At 42.1% G+C, this 13,456-nt stretch overlaps 1 protein-coding gene across 2 annotated transcripts in view; it reads right to left on the bottom strand.

The window, feature by feature from the left end:
• Positions 1–13,456, bottom strand: part of WNT7B (Wnt family member 7B) — a 95,537-nt gene that overhangs the window by 37,013 nt on the left and 45,068 nt on the right. For both annotated transcript variants that reach the window (XM_009282233.2, XM_009282232.2), the window contains exon 2: positions 3,074–3,300. In XM_009282233.2, coding sequence (XP_009280508.1) covers positions 3,074–3,300 — 227 coding nt within the window. The remainder of the gene's footprint in view (positions 1–3,073; positions 3,301–13,456) is intronic.

The raw sequence follows: 13,456 nt of genomic DNA, 5'->3' as shown, positions 1-13,456 counted from the left end.
AATTAGAATAACCCTAAATCTGCTCTTGTCAGTGCTCGTGGTAGAGCCTTGGCCCAGTGGTTAAAGAGTAGGTCCTCTCTTTCCTATACAGATAGAGAGCAATTTATATCCTGCTGTCATAGCTTACTCACCCTCTCCTCCCTATGACCTGAATAATTTGCCTTGATTGTTCATCTCCCTAAGTGATTCTGGGAAAAAGCTAGACGAGCTTTCCTTTGGGGTGAAGTACTTAAGTACTTAAGACTTTCTTAGTCTTAATCCTTTCTTCAGTCTGTTCAGGCAGAACCAAACATTTGGTTTAGTGTTTCTGTTATGTCAGACACGGATGTGTTTTGTTGCCCATGTGAATATTTATGCTTACAAGTATTTTGTACCTTTAAAGTATTTTTTTAAACTTCGTCCTTTTTTTACTTTTTTTCCCCTCACTAGTGTAATAACACCATTTCCTAAACCCTGTCCTTTTCCTAGATACTGACCACATTGTCTCTGGGTGCTACTCCACTAATAAAACAAATAAAGACATGTGGATTATGGGATCCTTTATAGACCTGCACGGAACTCATCTGGCTCAGCTGGCAGGGGTCATGTAAACCTTCTCCATCCGTTACAGTTTGTGTGGTTTCACACCCAACAAATGTCAAAGCAGAACTCAGCTGCAACTGCCAAGTTTCGTCTGTGTTTGGGTTAAGCCATAAAAGAACCCACCAAATTCCACATCAGTCATATCAGAGTTGCAAGAAACCACCCAGGTTCGGTGAAGAGGTCAAAAATCTGGTGAACATTTTGGCAAATATGGCCTGAACAGTGGCTCAAGAAAACACTGGGTTTTTTTCAAACTTTGTATAGTCTGACCAACCTGACAGCGGGTCCATCCTGATGCCGAACAATTTTTGTTCCCTATAGGTCTTATTTTGTATAGAAACATTCAGAATGAAAGCACAGGCATGATTTGTAGTCCTCTTTAGGCATTTGGACTGCGCTCACTTGCAAGGTTTCTGAGGATGAAAGGAGTCTCTCAGTGGTGAAGATTAATACTTATGAGTACAAGGACGGAGCTGATGAGGTGTCATGAGATTCCTAGCTTGAAGAGAAAAGCAGAAGTGGTGAAAGCCTTTTCACCAGGAAGCTTAGTGATGACACCGACTGGTACAATCCTCCAGAGTGTGCCTCTTCAAGGGCATAAGTGATCTCAGAGAAGTTAAGAGGACACTTGTCTAAGGGTCAGAGCATGCCTGCAAGCTTTGGCAGATCAAGACAACATAGCATGAAGAAGTACAATGGTAGCATGCTTGGCAGCTGTATATTTTCTGGCAGCAACATCATTTTGGACATCAACTTAAGACAAACAGGCATAAGACCAACCAAGGAGGACCAGACCTGTGCTTCTAATAGTCAAGATAAGTGACTAGATGTTTTTCTGGTTCATTTATAGTTGAAGGTAAAAGTCAAACGTTAGGGTATTTCCTGTATATGGTGTCTTGAGGATGTTTAATGCCTTCCACTTACACTCTTTTTAAGAAACAAAAGTTAGGCAAGAAGTATTATCCAAACAGAATTAGCAATATCTTAGGACAAATGTGGGAAGAGACACTAATGAGCAAATTCCTTACCACCAGCTTTTCAGCATCAAAACCAAATTCTACCAAACTTTTTTCTGAAGTTCAAAAAGTTCAGACTTTTCTTTTCCCATTAATTTGGTTTACTGGGTCTTTTTATTATTAGTTTTAGCCCTCTCCACTTCTGTGATTTGGTGTGGAGTAATGCTTACAGAGTAATATGACAGATTGTCTGCGGGTGTAAGTCAGTTCCCCTGATGCCAATGGATTTATTCAATTACAACTCTTTACAGCTGGGCCACTGTGCCCTTAAAAAGCCCAGACCTCAGCCAGACTCTCAGACTTGCATGTTTTTTGAAAAAATATTCAGTTCCATCATTGACTTAAGCATACCTCAGCTTTTGGTGTCCATTTCACAAAGGTGTTGGAAAAAAAACCCAAAGCCTTGATCTCCAGTAACAACCAAAGCACCATGTAAGTCGTTTCCTCTTTGCACAGATGGGATGAAATGTTATGCCTTTTTTTCACACAGTTTTGATGAGATCTTATGTCTGACCACATTCAGTTGTGTTGGAGGCACAAGACTCACACAAACCATTGAATTCAAGAAAGAGATATCACCCAAAGAAGAATCAGACACAAGAAGAACAGGCTACAACCCCACTGAGAAGCTGAATGGCCCTTGTGAGAGCCAACACCACAAAATGTTATCCCAACACTGAGCAGCAGACAGCATGGAGGATGGTAAGTGGGCAGCCCTTGGAGGAGAGAGGGAAGGTCAGGAATAGGCTAAGGATACTCATCTGGGTGTATGATGATCTCAGTGCTGGAAAAAATTTGCATAATCTCCCCTATGAAATAATTTCAGACATAGGGTAAATGGAAAGTGATCAGTTTAACTTCTGCCAGCTAACAGTTTGTCAGGCCAAGGTCCTGTATTATTTTCTTTGAATGGGTTTCCTGCCTCAAATCACTTGCAGTATTTTCTTTACAGTATGATAGCAACACTAAAATGGATATGTATCACTGCCATATATTGGAAGGCCAGTGTCGTATGCACTGTACTTCCAGCAGTTAATTGGAACTATCCCATTACTTAAGTTTTTGGGAAGTCTGCAAAGGTTTTTTTTGGAGCTAATTTTAGTTCCCTTTTGATTGGTCATAACACGCACCATGGTTATCATGGCAACTTCTAACGGGATGACAACTGGAAATATTTTTCCACGGGGTGTGATGACTTTGTCCTTGGATGCCTGAGCAGACATCTCGGTCATTGCTGGGTATGAAGTTGCACAGATATGAATGACTTCATCTAGAGATCACTAGGGATCTCCTGTCTCTTGCCAGTTACTTTTCAATGAGTGCAAACAAACAGACCACAGTTCTGGAAGCATCACTGTTCAACTCCAGTAGGCAAATACCAGAGGGATATAAACCTTTGCAGGACCGCGGTGAGAAAGCTAAAAGAAAAACAGCCCCAACGTATCGCTTCAGCACCGTATTAGAGACACCCTTACCTACTCGAAGCTCTTGTCCAAAGACTGTTTTCTCTCCCAGCGCAGAGCAGTTCCACCTCCCGTACCGAAACTGGTACTGGCACTCATTGATTCCCATTTGTGCCCCTTCCCCGATCACAATGATGGCATCAGGGCGGCTCTGGCAGATCGCTCGCTGCCGAGGGGCCAGGCCTGGGATTTTGTTGCAGATGATATTAGCTCCTAAAGCCACCACAGATGACAAAGCTCTGAAGAAAAAAAAAGCAGAAAGACACGTTATAACCAAATTGACGCCATTAATTGCTTTTGCCGTGTGCTGCCGTATGGCAGGCAAGGCGCTGGGCAAAAGAGGAAGTGTTGGAAGTTGGGTTCCTATAATTATGCAGACTTATCCCAACCTCTCTGGTCTGGTAAATGAGGTTGGAAATCTTGCAGTAATTCCTGATCTGATTTGTGCCAGAAACAACAAACAAATGGAATTTTGGCACTTTTGCTTCCAGTCCTACATGCAGCCATCAGCTGATGAGATGTGGAAAGCAAGACATACTTAAAAGCAAAAAATAGTGATAATTGATTGTCTGCGAATCTTTGGAGTTCATGTCTGCTTTGAATGGCCTACGTAGATTCGGGCTCAGCGTTTTAGTTACTGCAGCCAGTTCATCCATCCCTCATTTGAAACCATTGAGCACAATTTAGAGAATGACTTCACGCTACCAACCCTCCTGCCCGTTATTACACTCAGGGTAGTGAGTGATTAATGAAAGTTCACCAGCATAACTATACATTTAGACCTGGCAAATATCATGGAGCACATACGAGTGATCCTTAATATGTGCCATCCAGACTAGAAACATTTGTAGTTCTCATTCTTCAAGTATATTTTCAGAATTCATTATAAAGTTTGCATATAACTTGCACCTGCCATATGTTTTCACTTTAGCGCATTTAATTTTCATTTTTCAGCTCACTTTTCAACATCTTTACAGGCTCATTTTTCAACAAACATCTTTACAGGCTACATTTTAAGTGGTCATATTTTGAAAAATAAGACAACATGGGTACATGTTCAATGATGCCTCAGGTTGCATCTACCAAGTGCCAGCCAGGCCCATGCTGGGATGCTTCAACTGGCTCTGGACAAGTCAGCAGGAGCAAAGAGAGCAGTATAGCTGCGTTAGCAAAACAAACCTTGCTCAGCATGGTGTGATGGACCCTGAGACAGCTACGCAACCAAAGCCTGGAAAAGCCCCTGGATGCTGCCCAGCTGGCTGTCCCGCTCCTTGGCTGGCAGACTGGGGTGCCGAGAGCATTGCTGCTCCTCAGCACCTGCAAGGAAGTATCTCTAGAAACCCTCTCCCTTCTTTAGCTTGTCTCAGCCTGGTATTGGATCATACGGGTAATTTCATTTTCCCATCAAATGCCTCTGTAATCAGAGTACATGTAATTACTGTACATCAAATGCTGTTGTTGACTGCCTCTGTAATGTAGAGAAAGATGCTTGCCCAGATGATGCTGCAGCACCTTGGGTTTAAGTGGAGTTTCACAGTAACAGAAGTCACCATATATGAACAGGTTAGTAACAGGATACAGAATAACTTCTCCATTACCTTCCTCTCCATCTTGAACACTGACTTAAGCCTTTCTTCTTAGTGTTAAAAATTTCCCACTGGAAGTGCTCCTTTTGGAAAATGCTGACTAAACAAAATTGAAGAGTTTTATAGGAATTTATCAACTTCATCGCAAAGGTAACTGCAAAATTACATAAATGTTGCATTTCAACAAAACCGGAGTGTTTCATTTTGCCATTTCAATAAACTACAGTAAAGCCAGAGCAAAAAGGGTGAAATGGAGAACTCTTCCCTGGCCAAAATGAAATACCACTTTTACTGTGGAATGGAAATTCCATGATGATTCACTCTGCCTTTAATAGGTATTTGTGCATCTTTTCCAAAGTTAACAATCCATGAGAAATTCGCCAATTGTGTTTTTTTATTTATGGCTTGGGGGTGTGTGTGTTATAGATATAGAGACAAGGTATTGCAAACACAGAGCATGCATGCCATGCTACCTATGAAACAAAAATAAGAACAAAATGTAGTTGCAGCTCTGACCACTCACAGTGTTTGGAACCGGAGCGCTCAGACTTGTAGTTTTAATTCGTGTTCCTCTTGGGTGCTGAGCAACAAAGCTGGAGCATCAATTAGAACCAGCAAGTCCCCAAGATTCATGCAGGTTTTGAGCTGTTTTGTTTATGGCCCACCTCTACTTAAACAACCAAATAAAATACTTAAATTACGATGTCTTTAAATCAGGACTTTCCAAGAGATATGATAATCTTCAAAAAAACATTATGAGTTTGATGTAGAGATAATAAGATTCTCTGACCTTTACAATGGCACTTTATATATTAACTTATAGCTTCAAAAGTTAATGAAAATCACAGGGGAAAGTATCAATATTTAATTTTTTAAAATCAGACACTTCTCAATACTGAAAAGTAAAAGTGTTGTTTTCTTTCATAGCTCATGGAGCTTTTATCTCTCTGACTTCAGTGACTTTCCACATCAAGTAGGATGTACATTCTGAAAATGTTGCAGTAAAATGCAAAGAAAAGTATTTTTCCATTATAGCTGATGTGTTGTATTCAGAAACATACTCTTTGATGACTCTAAAATGCCTGTACCCTTTCCCAAATCATGTTAGGATCCAGGTCTGGCCCTTCCATGGTTTTAAAGTTGTGACAAGGGAAAGATATCTTATACAGAGTAAGTAACCTGAAGATGCTGGCAGGACAGGGGACTCTACCATTACAGCTTAGTCCATGGTTCTTCTGCCCCAGGGAGGCTGAAGGGAACCCAGGTCGGCCACTCGCTCTCTGCTGGGATGCACAGGCAGCGGGTCAGCTGAGGAAAGGGTAAATTTCTACAGCCGTCCTTCAGAGCAGAGCAAGAGCCAGGGCTCCCTCGCAGCAACACTCCCCCGGCTCGGTGGGGTTCTCCGGGTGCCTCTCAGGCTGTGCTCCATCCTTACCCCATCCCCTCCACCTGGCTTTGCCCGGTTCTCTGGGACAGAGCAGGTGCCCAAGCATCCTGCAAGACCTCCCCATCCAGTAACCCATTTCCCTTGCAGCAGGAGCTGCTTCATACACTGACCCTTCTAGGAAAACCTAATCCTGAAGGAATCCGGGATTGGGTCCTAAGAAAGAGACATGCACAAGCGTTCAATATTTAAGTTGATGCTCGACACATGTGCACAAGACATGCAGTTCTGGTCCCCTGGCTGCCTGACGGTCATTGATTTACTGAGGCCACGCACCCAACTTACTGATAAAAATTATATATAAAAATTATTTGTATATGATATAAATATTTTTAAAAAATAAAAAAATAAAAATACTGATAAAAGCTATGAGGTAACTTTCTGACATCGTTTTTTTTAAAAGAGCTGAGCCCCCATAGTTTCCACTAACTATTGTCTCAAATTGAGCAACAAAAACTTATGACTTTTAAAACAGGAAAGCAAGAAGTTGGCTACAGTATTTTTCTCACATATAATTTTCTGTTTAGTTCCTTCCTCCATACACATTGCCACTGTCTCATAATTAGGTTAAAGAGTGTATTCTCTGGTCTCTCATTTTTTTTGGAGCAGGTCTTGGTTGAAGTATTTTAATACAGTGGGTCAGTTTATTCATCCAGAAAATAAGCATGATCATATCTGCCTCAGAAAGTATTGTGAGGATATCATAATTATTATGTGTTTGTAAAGTGCTTTAAGACATTCCTCATTAAAAGAATTAAACTGCAATTATTGGGAGTGGATGGGGTCTTAGTTTATTATTACTTCCAGGGACTTCCCCCTCTCTGGCCTGAACTTACCAGCATATTCCCTCAGACTTGTTTAGCCTACTTTTAAATAGTTACTATAATTTCAGTGCCAAAAGAAATGCTGAATCATGAAACTGAGGTTTTGGAAAACTTTATTTATATTAAAGAAATGCACCCAACAGCATTTCAAGCTTCCTCTCCGCTATTTCTTGTGGCATCCCTCAGTTTGTGCGTCCGTCACACATTCAGGAGGGTTGCGCCATGCTGCTGCCCCTTGGCAGGTTGAAGGCTACATATTTTTTTTTTTACTAGATGGAGAATGTTTCACTTCATAACTGTCAAAAGGCAGATCCTCATGCCACATTTTGGCATCTTCTCCCATCTAATCTTTCTCTGCGGTGCAAACTTCCTTGATTCTTATCACAAGGAAATCCTGAGTGCAGCGTTTTTTAAGATTTCTGGTGCAGTTTACAGTAATTGTAACCATCCCGCACCACGACAGCCCGCACACACTTCAGAGTTTTGTGTTGGGTCATCCACATGGGTTATCCAACTAAACATCATCCACATGGGTTATCCAACTAAACAGCATTAGTGGAGTAAAGTCACATTTCCTAACCAATTAATGGTAGCAGCTGGCATATGGAGAGTCTTCACCTTTCTTTGTCACTTAGTCATTAATCCAAGGGAGACACCACCACTGAAACTGAGCAATAGTTATAAACAGTTACATCCAAATTAAAAAAACAGTCATCTGGGCTTGGATAGGACCTTGCAGTTCAAACTTCCAACAAACTAAACCTGAGGAGTGATGTTTTGGAAGGCCTGGTTTCTGCATCAGAATCCTGAAACATCAAGTTTTTCATTCTTTGAAAAAATAACCATGACTGCAGCCATAGCAAGCAAAACTTCATGGCATGGCAGACAAATTTCACATATAGGAACGTCGTCACTTGAACTGTAGTTTATAGAGGGTCTTAGAGTCTTTGCACAAGTGGAAAATATATAAATATAAAGTAAATCCTTATAATGGACAGTTGTACAACCACATGCACCACATGAGGAAAATTCTCATTTTTTACTGTTGTTAGAAGAATCTGAATTTTGACAAAATTATGAAATAGAACTGTCTACGTATAGATAAACAGCAGTAACTAACCAGTCTTCAGAGTTGTCCCCAAACTCCTGTACAGGCACAGATGTGTACTGAGATTTCTCCAAGGAGCTTAAAATTCAGTTCCGACAAATGTATAACAAAAGAAGATGTAAAATAGAGACATTAAACCAACAACACATTTCATACAGATGAAGCACTTAACCAAGTGATTGTAACTTTTTGATTTAAAAAAAAAAAATTTGCCCTAAAAATTCATCTCTAGTAATCCTTGCTCCCTGGGCAAATAACATTTTATTGCAGGCCAGGGACGGCTTCAGGAGCTACACCTTCTCGTCTGACACCCTCGCTCATTTGTATTCCTGGCTGCACAGCAGCACAGTGCACATTTCCCCCCGAGCCACCGAGCCGGCCTTACTGCAAGCCCTTTGAATAGGCGCCCATAGGGTCACTGTGATCTCACCCCTAACCCTGCTACTCGATATTCACCTGAAGCTGCTGTTGGGCAGGGGGTTCATTTTCAGCAAGGAATGAAGGGATTTATCTGCATGAATCCCATTAACAGCAGAGGAGCTGCATGGCTTAAACCTCAGCGCACTGTACCGAAAACTTACCCCACCGTCTCTGATAAAAATCCCCATAATGGATTCTTTGTTAGAAGGAACCACCGAGATACTTTGTGGTGACACTGAGACTCATCTGAAACACTACACCACTACTGAATGGCTTACTTAATGAAGAATTCCTAAGTAAATATTTTGAGCGTGCATCAGTTGCAGAAATTGGCAGGAGCGTCCCGGGCTCTGAATGCCATCTGCATATGTTTAGGCTTTCAATTTTGTTTTCCATCACTGGCTTTGGGAAATCATTGTTCGGCGCATGTGTTATTGAAATGGAAATCAAATAGGGCTGCGTGGTACTGTCCTGCGGTGCACTCGTCTCTGCTGGAGCTCCAAGCCGAGCCTTCGGACCTGGGGGCCATAGACAGCAACATGTTCGCTCCCATTAAATGAAAGGCAGAGATTTCTCTGAGGAGGTCAACCAAAAAAAAGAGGCCGCTAGATTATATAGTGCGATTGCTGGCATGGGCAAGAATGAAAGTGGTGGGACAGGTAAGCTTGAGGGATGACTCACGCAAGGGCAGAGCGTGCCTCAGGCTAAACACGTGCTTTAGAGAGGCGTGGAAACAAGGACCCCATCCCTGTATGCAATAGTGATGGGGGAAACATCAGCAAAGCCTTGGATTCGCGCCCTCCCCCACCTGCCAGCTGGGAGGCACAGGATGGCTGCTATGAAGCGGGCAGCGAATGATTAGGCTTCAGAAGGAAGGAGGGGAGACATTGTCTAACAGAGAGACGTCCCCAGGTCACAGCACCGGCGTGGCAGTGGCCTGCATGCTACCCCTAGGACCCACGCTCACAGGCTGCACTGCAGCAGCAAGCACCGGCTCCGACAAGGGGTGTCCTCAGGGCCCACATGTTTTCAGCTCCTTGGAGATGACACTTTTATGCAATCCCTGCTGATGCGGCATTTACCCCACTAGTTTTCTTGTGTATAGCAAAGAAAAGCTTACACCGAGTACCAGAAGCAGAAGTACAAGTGTGAACATTATGAGATAAAACGGAGATGGTAAAAGCCCCATTACTCAACAGCGCACCTTCCTCTACAAGAAGGGTTTGTACCTTCCACTGTGTCTTTAGTTGTTGTGCAAAACCATAGGATTACCAGTGGTCCTGAGCCTGAAATGGAGGGTAGCTGGGGAGTGGTACTTGCTTTGGCTTCCTAATGCAAGAAGCTCCAACTGAAGGCCCAGGAGCCTCATCTAAATAGCATTATGGCAGGGAAGGAGGGCTGGGAGTGGTTAGAGACAAAATTTGACTCTCCAACTCACCAGCTGTCACAGATCCCATCAGTGCTTGGTACCGGCCTTTCGCTAATTCTTACTGGTCATGCCAGAGCAAGAGACAGCAAAAGCATCTAAGATTCAGGAGTATTTCTGACATGATGTCTCCTGAGAATTATCCTCAAAATGACAATCCAATCTGATTGTAAGTTGACCCATGGCTTATTTAGTGCATGGCTGGTCCACTGTAGTAATTTTTATTCATCAGTCAATGAGGCAATACTTGATATGTAACAGGGTATCTTGAAGACCTGTTACAGCTCTAGTTTACCTGTATTCAATTTTTTTACTAGGGAAGACTCATGGAAAACAGAAGTGCCTCACATGCTTCATATGTCCTATTGTATAGATCACACCGGCAAATTGGACATTTACATTTACATTGGACCTTTACTGTCTTACAGCAGGCATTCTGAATTTGCATGGCAAACTACTATATAACAAGCTTTTCCTTTCTTGTCTCCAATCACATTATTCTAGGGGCATCTTGTTATATGGTGGAAAACATTCACATCTTGTATATATAAAAATCAGTAAAAGTAAAATAGGATGTTAAAATATCTGAAGTGTGGGAAACATTGATTCCAAAGCAATTTGGGTTTCAAGAAGCGTTTGGTTTGCTAAACCAGAGTAAACTGATAGGCCTGTGTTGGAAGCTGCAGGAAGGCAACAGCTCTCCTGGCATGCACGGGCCAATTCGCGAAAGGCTGGAATATTCCTGCTTTGGTCTTGCCAGTGATGAGGGTGGTGACGTACATGGTGCAATTGTACTTAACTGAGTAAGTTTAATGAAAAATGGTGTTGATATAAAATGATTTGATTCCTTTTAAAAACCCAGGACCTTATCAGATTTAGAAATCAAACTGAAACACTTCCGTTTCATATATTTTTTTTCTTATGGCTATATAAACACAGTTAACAGGACCTACCATTTCAGTTCTGCAAGCATCCACACACGTGTGTTAGGCCCTGCGAAGTACCAAGCAGCTTCCACCATCAGTAACAAAAATGTCCATTCCTGAATGCCAAAATGCCTGCTGAGCACTTGCAGTTGGTATTGATGTCTAGCACTATTATTTGCCTTCCACCCCATTTCTGTTTTCCTTTAGCACTAGAAAGATTCATGCTGATATCTAACAGAAAGTTACAGAGTTGTTTGCTGAATAGTGATCCACCACAGTGGAAAGCAAAATTACCTTGCAGAATAACTGTGGTGGGATATTGCAGTTCCCTTGTGGGGGAATACAACTTTGAAATACCAAAACGGCTGGAAGGGATAAGCCGCAGATTTTCTGTGTCTACACAAGAACAATTCAATATTATGGAGAAATAAAAATTTCACACTCCAAGATGTAAAATCCACGCTTTTGTTATGTTTTTCATATAGCAATTAAGAATGAATAAACTCTCTCAACTTCACATGACATATGCATAGATATGGGCATTTTCCAAGCTTTATCAATTCCAAGCCTTAATTAAGCATAACTGGAGTGCACATTTTGGCTTTGTCCAAAGTTTAGCAGTCTGCTCTCTCCTGCAAAAAGATTAAAAGGGGAAGAGAAAGATGAAGTCCTTCGGGCAAAGTCCAAGACTTGTCAACACCATACCCTGCTTAATTTGTGAGATCTGATGAAAGTGTGTCACAGTCATGGTGTGGCTCTGAAACCGTGGTAGAACGGTTCTCGTGCACAGAAGCATATATTCCTTGGTTAGCTCACTCCAAAACGTCATTCAGTTAATAGCAGGTATGCATTGTGGGTTTAAAATCTTAAAGATGGACTGTTGGTGGAATCTATTTTAAAATATATGCTTTGTTATATTTTCCATTTAACATTTAAGTATATAATATATCTTAATTTTTTGGCTTTGCATGCACAGGAATTCCATGGATATGATACAAAAATTGAAAGCGGAAAGCATGTGATAGTGGGTCTACAGGAAAGGAAGACACCTGCTTCCCAAAAGGAAATCATCTGCCTTTACTGCTATGGTGGTTCAGGTAGGAACTCATTTTTGTTAGCCAACATCTGAGCAGTCAATGAGAATAAATTCTGAAAATCTACTAACGAACCATTATGTTGGAAAATTTAATCTTTTGTGTTAATTTTAAGACTACGCTGCAGTGGCTGTTAATCATGACGATGAAAGCACGTATGTGGCTTTAAGCTACACCTGAAAAGCCATACAAAGTAGTCTCAGAGGTCCTTTTAAGTGAGGAAGGTGGAGAGGCCATATTGACCCCACACACAATGTGCAATTGTGCAATGTGCAATTTGGACTAAATGACCACTGGAGGTCTTGAATTAGCAGCAGAAAAGAAAAAATTAAATTCACTTTGTTAGTGACATTGAATTTTTATACACTGAATACACCAATATACTCTGAGTCATGATTTATTTCTTCTTTTCCTTTCCTCACTACTATTTTCATGGTGGTAAATCTTTGCTAAGGCCATGAGATATCAGGATATGAAATTAAATAACATCCGCAAACAAAATTAAAACCAAAAACCCATAGGCTTGATACTGTCAGGTTTGCTTACTGGCCTGTTTCTACATCTGGAATGGGTGCATTGCTCAAACCAGTGGCGGCGTTTGTCGTTCCCATCTGCTCTAACTGTCCCACTTAAGGCAAGACCGTTGTCTGCCAACAGAGAGGATGAAAAGCGTAAGGTCTTCTCTTGATTTTTCTTTACTATTGATGAAGCTTTGGGATGACACACCATCAGGGGAAGGGCAGTCTCTCCTGCGCAGGTGTGCAGGAGGTAAGGAAGCGAGTGTGAGGACTGGACGCATCCTTGACAGTGCCCAGGTGTACCAGGCAGATCATTGGCTCCTTGACATACTCTCAATTTGGTTGCAGAGCTTTGAGCCCTAGACTTTTTCCCGCTCAATGGCCCACTTTTACCTTTCCCTCAAATTACACTAGTTGGTGTACACCCATTTATAGTGAACACGCTTGCATCATTTCCAAGAAGTGAGAAAAACTGGGAAAGAAACACAAAGTCCCAGAAGCAGAAACCATTGACCTCTCCAGGTTTGGCATGAAGGCAGGTATTCTTTGCCCTTTTCCAGAGCAACTAATTACATCACAGTTTCTCCCGGGTGATCTGCTTTTGGAATCAAGATATTTTGTCTCTTCTAATATTTTTATATCGATTTAGAGGCCCCACACCCATTCTGTGGTTAGAACTGTCATGTTGCTACCAGTAAGCAAAATGCCACATCACATTACTCAGTGGCAAGTCGGCACAACCAGAGAGTCCACAGAAAATTACACAGGCACAAGCTAATGGAAGCAGCAGAGCGGCGTCTGTTCAATTTTAGGTGACACGGCAGATACAGCCTCCCTCCTGTCCTTGGTGTTGGAGATGCAGAGTCGTTGCACAGCCAACCCGCCTCTCAGACCAGGGCACTTCTGCACCATCGCCCTGCCGTGAGCTCAGCCTCATGCAGCCATATCCAGACTAGCTTTAGGTGGCCTGTCAGAAGTTGCAGTGTAACCACCATAGACCTGAGATTGGCACAGGCTGATTGCCTTGGTACTTGTCCTGCTCCTGGGAC

This window comes from Aptenodytes forsteri, unplaced genomic scaffold, assembly GCF_000699145.1.
Source record: "Aptenodytes forsteri isolate BGI_AS27 unplaced genomic scaffold, ASM69914v1 Scaffold277, whole genome shotgun sequence".
NCBI lineage: Eukaryota > Metazoa > Chordata > Aves > Sphenisciformes > Spheniscidae > Aptenodytes > Aptenodytes forsteri.
Note: the sequence above shows the minus strand (reverse complement) of the source record. Positions and strands in the feature narration are given on the sequence as shown.